General features: G+C 47.7%; 2 protein-coding genes across 2 annotated transcripts; one reads left to right on the top strand and one right to left on the bottom strand.

The window, feature by feature from the left end:
* Nucleotides 1-2,004: 2,004 nt before the first annotated feature.
* On the top strand, nt 2,005-4,937 carry LOC123449923 (RHOMBOID-like protein 2). Its single transcript, XM_045127292.1, has 4 exons — nt 2,005-2,575; nt 3,213-3,376; nt 3,491-3,908; nt 4,588-4,937. Exons 1-4 carry the CDS (start codon nt 2,022-2,024, stop codon nt 4,697-4,699), a joined length of 1,248 nt encoding a protein of 415 aa, XP_044983227.1. The 5' UTR covers nt 2,005-2,021; the 3' UTR covers nt 4,700-4,937.
* A 272-nt stretch (nt 4,938-5,209) lies between these two features.
* Nucleotides 5,210-10,680, bottom strand: LOC123449922 (COP9 signalosome complex subunit 1-like). The gene is made up of 6 exons (XM_045127291.1): nt 10,171-10,680; nt 7,824-8,144; nt 7,083-7,199; nt 6,914-6,999; nt 5,788-6,022; nt 5,210-5,688 (listed from the first exon to the last, which is right to left on the bottom strand). Exons 1-6 carry the CDS (start codon nt 10,558-10,560, stop codon nt 5,497-5,499), a joined length of 1,341 nt encoding a protein of 446 aa, XP_044983226.1. The 5' UTR covers nt 10,561-10,680; the 3' UTR covers nt 5,210-5,496.
* Nucleotides 10,681-11,270: the final 590 nt, after the last annotated feature.

The following is an 11,270-nucleotide window of genomic DNA, read 5'->3' as shown; positions in this document are numbered from 1 at the left end:
AGCACTTATCCGTCATATATGGAGGATTCGAGCTGTTTTTTGAGGATTTTGTAAAATCGGTCAACCCGGAGCATAGGCCTGCCACGCCGCACACGATCACCACGCGAAGGAGCACCGCAGCGGCCGACCAGGGTATCATCGGAGCGCACGGAGGGCCGAAGTGTCGCCAGAGCATCACCGGAGTAGGCAGTGGGTCAGAGCAGCGCCGTTCTGGCCGGCTGGAGTTCGAGTTCGTTCATGCTCTCATCTCGGGAGAAAAAGTTTATGGTACGGGGTTACGGGATCTGTCTCGTCAGATGTCTCGCCGTACCGTAAATTTGTTTTAGGGGAACCTGTATATTATTTTTACAAGCGATAATTTTACGGGATCTATTGGAGATGCTCTTATTCATCACTTGCGAGAAATTATAATCTGTATCACTCAATTTTTTGCGCAACTCCAAGGTCGAAGACGGGTGCGAAGCAACAAGCGGTTGTGAGAGGGGTGAGAGGTTTGTGTGTTTGGGTGCAACGGGGGTAACGGGAAGCCACTAGCGATTGGACTCTCACACTCCTTAGAGCATCTCTAGCAGATCGTGAAAAACTGTTTTAAGGTTTCCTTGAACTCACGGTACCGCAAATTAGTTATACCAAATTCAAGACTTTGAACAACACAACAGTGATATGAATCAAACTTTAGTGTTTTAGCATCATGCAATATAATAATCATATTAGTTATACCAAATGTTCAAATCCTAGTAGTTACAACAATAAGGAATGCTCCAGAATTGTTTAAATCACACATGAATACAAATAAGATGAAATGAATAAAACAGGAGTCTATCTCCCATACAGTTGCCACTAGTGCTCAATGAAATCATCACAGAGCTGGGTGTGCATGGCATTGTCCTCAATCTGCTAGTAGGTCTCAAGAAATGCATTCATCCGATCTGGGTTCATGGCGAGCTTGACACGACTATCATTATTGTCACAGAAAAGTTCCAAGTTTAAATCTCCCTCATATTCGACAATCTTGTTATGTAAAATTACACATCCAATCATGTCTTTGAGAGGGTTATCTTATCCTAGAAGCGAACATGACCTCGAACAATGGAGAACCGGACTTGCAACACACCAAATGCCCTCTCAATATTCTTTCGGCATGCTTCTTGTGCTTGGGCAAAACAAACTGTGTTTCTTGTTTTTGGCTAACTGATGGTCTTCACAAATGTTGTTCATGAACCATAAATACCATCGGCAAGATAATGCCCCATGGTATTGTCAAGTCATGACGGTGTAGTTGCAAGACAGAGCTACTCCACTAGCAATCCAAGCAAAAAAGATCGAGTCTCTGCAATACATTGAGATCATTGAGATAACCCGACAATCTCCCACCGCCGCCCCAGTCCTCGCCGCTGTCGATCACGACTCCCATCGCCGCCCCGGTCCTCGTCTCTGCTGATCCCGACTCCCGTCGCAGCCGATATTCCTCCACCGCCCTCTGTCGCCTCTGGACACCAGCACCGGTCGCCGCCCCTCTGCCTCTGCTGGATGCCGACGCAGCCAGTCATCCCTCACCTTAAGAGGACCAGCCGCCGATGGCCTCCTTCTTACTATACGAATTTTAATGAACGATGTTGTTAGATGAACATGTTGTTCCTCTCTTTCTCTTGTCTTTTCTACTGTTACTTTTTGTTACCGTAGGAATAATGTTGTTCGACCCAGTCGGCCGACTGACTGTAGCAGCAGCAGTACCACCGCTCCAAGAGAAAATATTACTCCTTCCGTACCTAAATATAAGTCTTTTAAGACATTTCAATAGATGTCTACATACGGAGCAAAATGAGTGAATCTATATTCTAAAGTATGTCTATATACATCCGTATGTAGTCTATTAGTGAAACCTTTAGAAAGAATTATATTTTGGGACGGAGGGAGTACTTACTACTGTATACCAGGCAGCATCTAGTCAAAGCGTGCGAGGACCAATGGAACCGCGTCGCCCGCACATTACACACGACACGAGAAATCGATGTACACCGATGCCACATGGGCCCAGCACCTTCCTTCCAGCCAGCCAACAGCCAACCGCGCGGTGCCGTGTCCGTCGTCCTGCTCCTCGTGTATTTATCCTTCCCACGCTCCCACTCCTCTCCCCGTCCTCCTGCGCACCTAGCTCACACACCTCCCTCCTCCTCCAGAGCCAGCGCCACCGCTTCCTCCACACCACAAGAAGGAAGGGCAGCAGCTCCGTCGTACGCAGCACAGCGACAGCTCAAGTAGTCCAGCCGGCAGCAATGGCGACGTCGCGGGCGGACGTGGAGAAGGGCGGGTCGTCGCCGAGGAAGCAGGACAAGGGCAAGGTGCCGGCGCCGCTGTACCCGCAGCACGAGGGGGAGCGGGAGTGGACGCCCTGGCTGGTGCCCTCCATCCTCGTCGCCAACATCACCGTCTTCACCATCGCCATGTACTACAACAACTGCCCCGCCCACAACGCCAAGCCGGGCCGCGACGGCCACTGCGTCGCCGGCTTCCTCCACCGCTTCTCCTTCCAGCCCCTCCGCCAGAACCCGCTCCTCGGCCCCTCATCCGCAACGTAACCAGCTTAACCCTCTCTCTCTCTCCGTGTGTTAATCAACCATGTTTCATTGGGACTTATTAATCTCTTCTTCCTGGCCGGAAGTTTTACTGCTGCTGCTAGTGGCTGCTCCCTTTGCTGAACTGCCAAGATAGCTAGGCAGTGGCGGTAGTTGCAATGGTAGGCAGGCAAGAATCAATCATGCATGCATAGCTGACTGTGCGCACAAACGATTTCTGTTGGTTGCGAGAAAAATGCACAAGGTGCTAGCTAGTAGTATTATACATGGCCGATTCTGTTATCTCGCAACATTATTAGTCTGAATGAATGAATTAATCGACAACCGAACTTGCCAAGAAGAGATCCGGCACCAAAATAATTGGTAGGGCATAGGCGCCAGAGATGGCCCGGAAAAGAAACACGGGTAGGGCTAGGGCACCAACTACACGCCAAGTGCACATGAGCATGAGCTGGGTGGTTGCATGCCATTGCCTGTATCGGGGCGGTATGCCAGTACAGCCCCTGTCCATATACGGCAGCTGGAGATTGGGGTACATGCAATGCATATGAATTCGATCTTGATGATGATGATGAGCTGGGGCCCGTCCGATCGATCCTGACCGTTAGACATGCATGGATGCATTTGCATTTGCAGGCTGGTTAAGATGGGCGCGCTGGTGTGGGACAAGGTTGTGCACGGGCACCAGGGGTGGCGCCTCTTCTCCTGCATGTGGATGCACGCCGGCGTCCTCCACCTCGTCGCCAACATGCTCAGCCTCCTCTTCATCGGCCTCCGCCTAGAGCAGCAGTTCGGATACGGTAATTAAGCACACATGCAAGTTTGGATTTGGAACGTGAAGATAAATGCAGATGGCCTGACTGAACTGAACGTCACTCCGATGATGACGATCTTGTCAATTTGTTGGCATGCAGTTCGGATCGGCGGCATCTACCTCATCTCGGGGGTGGGCGGGAGCGTGCTGTCGTCGCTCTTCATCCGGAGCGCGGTGTCGGTGGGCGCCTCCGGGGCGCTGTTCGGGCTGCTGGGGGCGATGCTGGCGGAGCTGGTGAGCAACTGGACCATCTACACCAACAAGGTGGCGGCGGTGACCACGCTGCTGTTCGTCATCGCCGTCAACCTGGTGCTGGGCATCCTGCCGCACGTCAACAACTTCGCCCACATCGGAGGGTTCCTCACCGGGTTCCTCCTCGGGTTCGTGCTGCTCATGCGCCCCCACTTCGGGTGGATGGAGCGCTACCGCCTCCCCGCCGGCAGCCCCTGCACCGCCAGGAAGTACCTCCCCTACCAGTGGGCGCTCATGGCCGTCGCCCTCGCCCTCGCCGTCGCAGGGTAACCACCATTACTCTTCTCTATATATATTATTGTGCATCTAACCAGCATTACTACTTCACCAACAACAACACGTCTAGCCGGCCGCTGGAAATTTGTTGCCACCAGCAGAAACTGCTGCAGTTATTAACACTTGCGTGACAAACCTAATCTGGAGTTGTTAGTGGTTCACATAATATAAGGGGGTAAAAAGTGGAGAAGCGAAATCCGGGTTAGGTACATGGGCACAGCACTGCACATGGGTGCGTGCATCCCGTTGGTAGATTAGATTAGATTTGATGCGCCAACGAGCCTGCGCACCCAGGTTCCTTCCAATCCAATCAAGAGAAGAGACTCATGTGAATCGATAGGCAAAGACAGAACACCACGGCTCTTTTTATTACATATACTGTACAAAAAAATGAACCAATCATAGTGAATCGTCGCTGGCCTTGTTATTCTTCATCTCCTCCTCCAACCTAACGTGCAGCACCTTGACAGCCACGCCCGACCTGCACACAGATTGACACATACTACCAGCACGTCGTAGTAGTATAATATATTTTTATCTCTGAAGTCTGTGTTTCTGTCGGTGAAATAAATAAATGTGGCGATGACGGCCGGCCGAAGAAGAAGAGAAAGGAGGCCATTCTTTCCGTGCTCTGACTGACTGTTGGAAACCTTTTTTTCGGTGCTGCAGATTCGCGATCGGGCTGGCCATGGTGTTCCGCGGCGCCAACGCAAACAGCAGCTGCGGTTGGTGCCACTACCTCAGCTGCGTCCCCACCGCGAGCTGGACCTGCGCAAACTGAGCACCACCACCAACGCACACACACATGCATGAGTGCAGCAGAGAGCGCTTTCCCCGGGCGTCATGAATTCTTCCAGCCCCACAACATATTGTCCGCTTCATATTTGTAGATAGAAAGGCTCCTTCCTGCCTGATTGGTTAGACAAGGCTCGTTGGGGTCTTTATCTCTTTCTTCTTGTCCATTTGATTTATTCTTTTGTAATGAATGAGAATTGTTTCGAGAGTCATCTGTCCTACCATGTGCGACGTTGCTTCCTTCCAGCTCGTCTTTATCCTTTTGAGTCAGCGGCCAAGCAACCAGGCGCTGCGCTGCGCTGTAGAGTTGAGCTATGGTCCTGCCGGCCTGATTGGCACATGCGCAAGATCCCACTTGTGATTAATAATCAAGTTGGAACCACGTCACACATAGCAACCAAATTTGCATAGGGGTAGATGAAATGCAACCAACATGCAAACCACCACACACATGCTATTCGGTTGACATTTGATCAACCACCGTCGGCTATGCCGGTGAAAACAACTCCACATTAAATCGCATTGACTGACATCAAAATGAACATGGCAGATGGGCATATCACATCTCCAGATGCACAACTATTCATAAGACGTTTGTGCCAGGAAGGAACATAACCTAAAGAGCCAACAAATAGAAAAAGGAAAAACGAAGCTGATTGTTCAGCCATCAGGGCAGTTCACTGAAACCTCTCTCAATGTGCCATGCACCCTTTGTACCAAAACAAATATTTCCAAGCAGAGGAGGGGATAGACACCATTTTAGCAGCATCAACTCAGAGGAGCTCACAAGTTCATCTTCCTTGGTCCGGGCCAGTTCTTCTGGGTGAAATCATGCTTGATGATGTTGGCTCTCAGAAGCATGGCCTTGATATCTCTCTCAAACTCGTTGCCAGTCTGGAGGGCCCGCTGGAAGGTTGCATTTCTTTGGTCAGCATGCCTTGCATACAGGATCTTGTTGTGGGAGTCTATCCGAGCCTGCAGAATACAAGGTAACCAACAAACAGGTCAGAATAATAATACTTGGAGAGTTATTGTACAGGTATGCAACAAGATAAGAAATCTTTTCAAGGGTACCTGTATTTTGTTCTCGGTGATCAACGCAGCCAGCTCTTTCTCCAGCATGGACACTGAGCTCTTGAAGGCACTAGCCATTGTGTTGAGATCCACAGATATGAACGGAATCGTGTACTGTACGATAGCTTTGTGGCGGATATCATTGTACAGAGTCTCTAGATGCTCACGCAGATGAATATCCAGAAGGAGATTTGGCTTTAGCTTCTCAAGATGCTCCAAGCATGACCCATAGCGACTAGTTTGGAGATTTTTATGGTTAGCATATAGTTAACACAGATCAATCGGGAAAGAAACTGCAACCTAATCTACCAGTGAAACGAACAGATTTTCACTGTCAAAGGACTTGGAACCAAACTTCAGAACCATAAAAAGGTGTACGCGTAATCAAGGTTTCATGGTATTTGAAATTGTAAACGCAAAGAAAAGCACATTAGCTGACACCATATTGTACTCCCTCTGTTCACTATTATACTGATTTGGATAGTTGTTTGTTCACTCACTTCAGTCCATATGTAGCCCATATTGAAATATCCAAAAATACATCTTATATTTGTGAACAGGGGTTGTACAAAATTGAGGGAAGCTATTATACTATCCCTAACGCATCAAAGAGTCCAATCTGAACACACAAGCTAAACGGGTAATAACTTTAACCTCATTGCGAAGAAACGGCTGTCTATGCTGAGGCCATACTGATGTGGAGTACAAAAGGGCAATCGTGTTAGAATGATGATGCCCCCTAGAGAATGAAACGAATTTCCAGTCTTCTATCCTTATAGAAAACTAACTCATTTGTTTCTCGCTACAACAGTTACTGTATTTGAGTTGACACTTAAGAGGAGAACGAAAAGAAAGGGTCGAATACATCATTTTAATTATGCCAGGGCATTTGCTTATGAAATCATTATGATTTATGAGTGCTAGCTCTACTGCTTGTCGCAGGGTTTCCAGTGTTGAAAAAAGAACAAAGCATATATTCCATTTGAGCTCTTATGATATAGTAAAAACAAACAGTTGCAAAATCCTCCACATATCCTATCAAAGCAGCAAGTGTAAAAACAACGACCACCCTGAAAAAGTGGTCAAGAACAATAAAATACTAAAAGCTGTTCCAATAGAAGCATACCTTGCATAAAAATCATTGACCAGCTCCCTTACTTCAGGCACTAGCTCAAGAAAGTTACGGAAGTTTATGTTGTCAATAACTTTGCTCTGGAAAAATAACAAACAAGCATGTTTCAGTGTAACCGTAACCGACCAACCATAGAAAAGGCACACAAAAGAAGAAGGTAAACCTTCAGTTCTGAACGATCGAAAGAAGCAAGTGCACAAAGGGCACCATATACAGCCACATCCTGCGGAGCTATGACTTCGGAGTAGTTGCTTCCTAGTTCAGGTCCTGTCTCAAGAAACTTCAGGGAAAGGGGAAATATCAGCAAGAATACTTTATACTGGGAAAAAACGCAAGAGATTGCCTATTTTGCTTCATTTTTTTTTGGACAACACGCTCTCTATAAATGGGAGGTGGAACCCAATGTGCCTGAAGCACTGAACCAAATTACGCTAACCAGTTGTAACAAAGAGAATAAACAAAATTCAGTTTTAACAACAGTACAGTATTGATAGCTGCCAGAATTTTTCTGTGTGTGCTGTTTAATTCACATATGACTATTGATACTTGTAAAATTATTTACAATGTACAATGATACACTAATAGTAACTTCACAGAATAGTAAAGGAACAAATAGATCACTTCATATGTTCATGGCTTTTCACTGATATGTTGACACAAGTGGGGTTTTATCAAGAATATACTACTGGCCAGCGAAAGAGGTACTGCATGAACAGAACTAGCAAGATAGGAGTATCAAACATGAAGTATCAATTTAAGTTGAATTAAATAAAATTCTTGCATAGAGAAGATTGATTTATGCGAATCATATATTATCTCTATAATATCTCAACTTAAAAGTTTATAGGTGCAAGGAAAGCTCAGCTCAAGGAAAAAAAAGAAACAGAACAGGTGGAGGACAAACCTTACGGGCAGCAAGTTTATATTTCTTTGTCTCCAAGTTGGCCAATCCTGCAGCTGCTCGCAACTTTGCAACAATGACAGCATCCAAGGTGTCTGGGGTTTGCTCTGCTTTGCTGACATAGTTGATAACATGTGCAAACTGTCCCAACTCAATGCTGACCAGAATCACATGCATACACATCTGAACTATATGCTTGGAAGTGGTGCAATAGTCCCGTGTCCGGATATAGCTTTTGAAGGCTTCTGAAAGGTGGCCATGACCATAGAAGAAGTCACCAATGTCGTTATAACCCATTCTGATGCTCTCTTTGATCAGGTTAGTCTGCATTTGAAGACGTAACATAAATGCAGGATCACTTGTTTGATACATATATGACGTCACCATTCAACTCGTCAAGGCCACAAACAAATATACTAACTGCGCCAGAATTCAAATGCCAGAGAACAAAGAATACGGCAACAGATCTAATAAATACTTTCACATATATTATAGATTTTCAACGTATATTATGCCATGTTATAGAGGTGGAAGTGGGTTGTGTACATGTGAATGTAACATAATACTGTAGACAGGTGTCTTCCTCACTCTCATCTTTAGCGTATGATACGCACACTCAAGCGTATTCGAGAAACCCCCCCGTATATTATGCCTATATTCAACACTACATCTCTTCCTAAACAATTGTTATAGGGCCCATGCATAAAGATTGCATGGTTAGCAGAAAAACTAATCACAACTCCGTAAGGTTTGTTATTACGATTCACCATAACGGATGGAGTAATTGTGGACCCAAGACAGCATCTATCGCATACCTAGAGCTCACATTGTGCTAGAAGATAAACACTGCCCACACCCCATCCTTAAACCAGCAGACCATTGGTAGGGGTGCAAGCAGGCCGGGCAAACAGGCAATACCATAGTTGAAATGTAGTGTTAATTTTAGGCAAGTGGTGAGCAAATTAAGAGCTAATTTATGAATTTTGCAGGACGAAGCAGGATGCAGCTTGCACTCCTAACTATTGGCAAGGTTAGGCTCCACTTGGAGTTGCGTTGGGATAATGATGATTCCGTTTATCTAACTACCTATTGCCAATTTTGCTGCTTGTTTAATCAACTTATCCCTACTTCTGTAGCTATTTTTAGGTAACACGATATGAAGTAAGTCCAGCACAACAAAATTCGGCAACTGCAAACTGGGCCTTAAACTCAGGCTCAAAGGAAGCTCTGGCAGCACAAACAGCATCTTAATATTGGAGAAGGAAAAGGAAATGTCAAGTGTGCTCACAATCCTATGTTCTAAACCATTCAACAGTTCCTAATAATGCATGAAAGCATATTAGGAAAATTTTACATTTGAACCACAGAACCACATTTCTATTATGGACCCTAGAAGCATATATAGAGGCAACAAAGCACGAGAAGGCATGCTACAAAAACACAGAGGCGCGAATAGGCAGAATACAGACAAGGTAGCATGTAGTGAAAATTGTTGACTAGAGAGAGAGAGAGAGGGGGGGGGGGTCTTCTACAAACTGCAAACAAATAAGATAATGGCTTGTGCATGCGTGAGCCAAGTCTAGCACCAATCAAAGTATGGGTTCATATGTAATAATGAACAAACTGATCACAGAGGGAAAAAAGAACAATGGTTAAACATACTGGGAAACAGTTCCCTTAGCCTCATATTAGCATGTACTCCCTCTGTCCCAAAATAACTGTCTCAACTTTGTATTAGCTCTAGTACAACATACAAAGTTGTACTAAGCTTAAGACACTTATTTTGGGACGGAGGGAGTACTCCGTATCTTGTTTTCACCTTGCTTCTGCTAATAAAAAAAATCTGTGTATGTACACCCAAATGATTGTTTCCATGCAGACTGTTTAATTGTGCACAATGATATTTTCCTAAAACATCCCATAACGTACCCAATTCAGACTCGGCTCACAGTAAATTCAGATAACACCTATAGTTCAGCACCACACCCTGATCAAACAATAATTTCTAACAATGTAGGACAAGCAACGTGCAAGGTAACCATAATTTACTATCTTATCATCAGAGATTGAAAATAATGCTCATGCAAGGAACACTGCGCTTAGTAAGCAAACGCACCATAGGCAAATAATAGTACAGTATAAATTAGGCAAAAGGACTATTGTCGCACCAAGCAAATCAGAGTCATCAACACTCGATAGAGTAGGCAGTACATCAAACCAAGCCGTCTAAATAATCACAAACCAAATAAATCAGCCACCACACCCTAGGCAGAAACTAATGGGAACGAAGCAGTAAATTCAGAGAAGCGGTCAGAACAGGGGGGGTCAATGGGGGGTAGGGTTTTCTCACCCTGTAGCCGTTGAGCTCGGTCTCGAGCTTCTCCTTGCGCTGCTCGGCGCGGCGGTTGACGGAGTCGACCCAGGCCTGGTCGTGGCGGTAGCGCGGGGCGAGGCGGCCGTTGATCTTGGCAACGGCTTCGAGGTAGAGCGTGGTGTCCTCGCGCGCCCGGGCCTCGTCGTGCGCCATCCGCAGCGCCTCGAGCTCGACCGCCTCCACCCCGCACCGCTCCGAGATGAAGATGAGGCGCGCCACGCGGGTCCGGCCCGAGTACTGCGCCGCGTACGCCTCCACGTCGAGCTGCTCGGCGGCGACGGGCGCCGCGGAGGGCTGGCCCCCGCCGCCCAGCCCGTTCGTCACCGCGGCGGCCGCGGCCGCCGACACCTCGCACTCCACGTCCATGCTGCTGTCGACGGGGATCGGCGGTGGGGTTCGCCGCAAAACCCTAGAGAGAGGGGGGAGGCGGAAGCTTCGGGAGAGGAGAGGAGAGATGCCGAGGAGGGGAAAAGACGGAGGGCCTGGCTTGGAAATCGACGGGCTGTGCGGGCAGATATGTAAAGTTATGTTTGGGCCGGGCTGGGTATGGGTTTTGCTCTCAACTTGGGCCCGAACGAACAACGCTTCCTTTTCTGGGTCATGTGCGTTGGCCCAACAATTCGTATGGCCGAAATGGACATGGACTCTTATATGTATGTTATGGTGGGCTGGTGGCATGAATAGTGCTTGTGCTCTACTACTTTTTTAGGTCCAAGGTCCCGACGAGCAAGGAGGTTCAGCACTCGAGCGGCGGCGGCGGCGGAGATGAGGGCGGTGAGCGGCGCGGTGGTCTCGTCAAAGCCGGTGGCCTTAAACAAGGCCGCACGCGTGTTCAGCCGCTTCGCCGCCCGCGACGCGTCGGTGATGCCCGCCGGCGCGTGCGCGCTGGTCCTCTGCGCGGCCGAGGCCGCCGCCGAGCTCCACGCCGCCCGCGCGGCTCCCGACGGCGATGCGGAGGACGCACGGAGAGGAGAGAAGCGTGGCAAGAAGAGGAGGAGGAGGGCAGAGCGCGAAGGTGTGTCTCTTGAGCACCAGTAGTAGAACTTTCTGAAGAAAAATCGCATGTGTTACTGGAG

Source organism: Hordeum vulgare, chromosome 4H, assembly GCF_904849725.1.
Source record: "Hordeum vulgare subsp. vulgare chromosome 4H, MorexV3_pseudomolecules_assembly, whole genome shotgun sequence".
Classification (NCBI taxonomy): Eukaryota; Viridiplantae; Streptophyta; class Magnoliopsida; order Poales; family Poaceae; genus Hordeum; species Hordeum vulgare.
Note: the sequence above shows the minus strand (reverse complement) of the source record. Positions and strands in the feature narration are given on the sequence as shown.

Bases quoted from the DNA above. Each gene is read 5' to 3' on its own strand.
- LOC123449923 (XM_045127292.1), top strand. From the start codon at position 2,022: ATGCCACATGGGCCCAGCACCTTCCTTCCAGCCAGCCAACAGCCAACC. The intron at 2,576-3,212 runs GTAACCAGCTTA...TTGCATTTGCAG, and splicing joins CTCGGCCCCTCATCCGCAAC to GCTGGTTAAGATGGGCGCGC. The intron at 3,377-3,490 runs GTAATTAAGCAC...GTTGGCATGCAG, and splicing joins AGAGCAGCAGTTCGGATACG to TTCGGATCGGCGGCATCTAC.
- LOC123449922 (XM_045127291.1), bottom strand. From the start codon at position 10,560: ATGGACGTGGAGTGCGAGGTGTCGGCGGCCGCGGCCGCCGCGGTGACG. The intron at 8,145-10,170 runs GTGAGAAAACCC...CTTCAAATGCAG, and splicing joins CCGAGCTCAACGGCTACAGG to ACTAACCTGATCAAAGAGAG. The intron at 7,200-7,823 runs GTTTGTCCTCCA...CTTTCCCTGAAG, and splicing joins ATAAACTTGCTGCCCGTAAG to TTTCTTGAGACAGGACCTGA.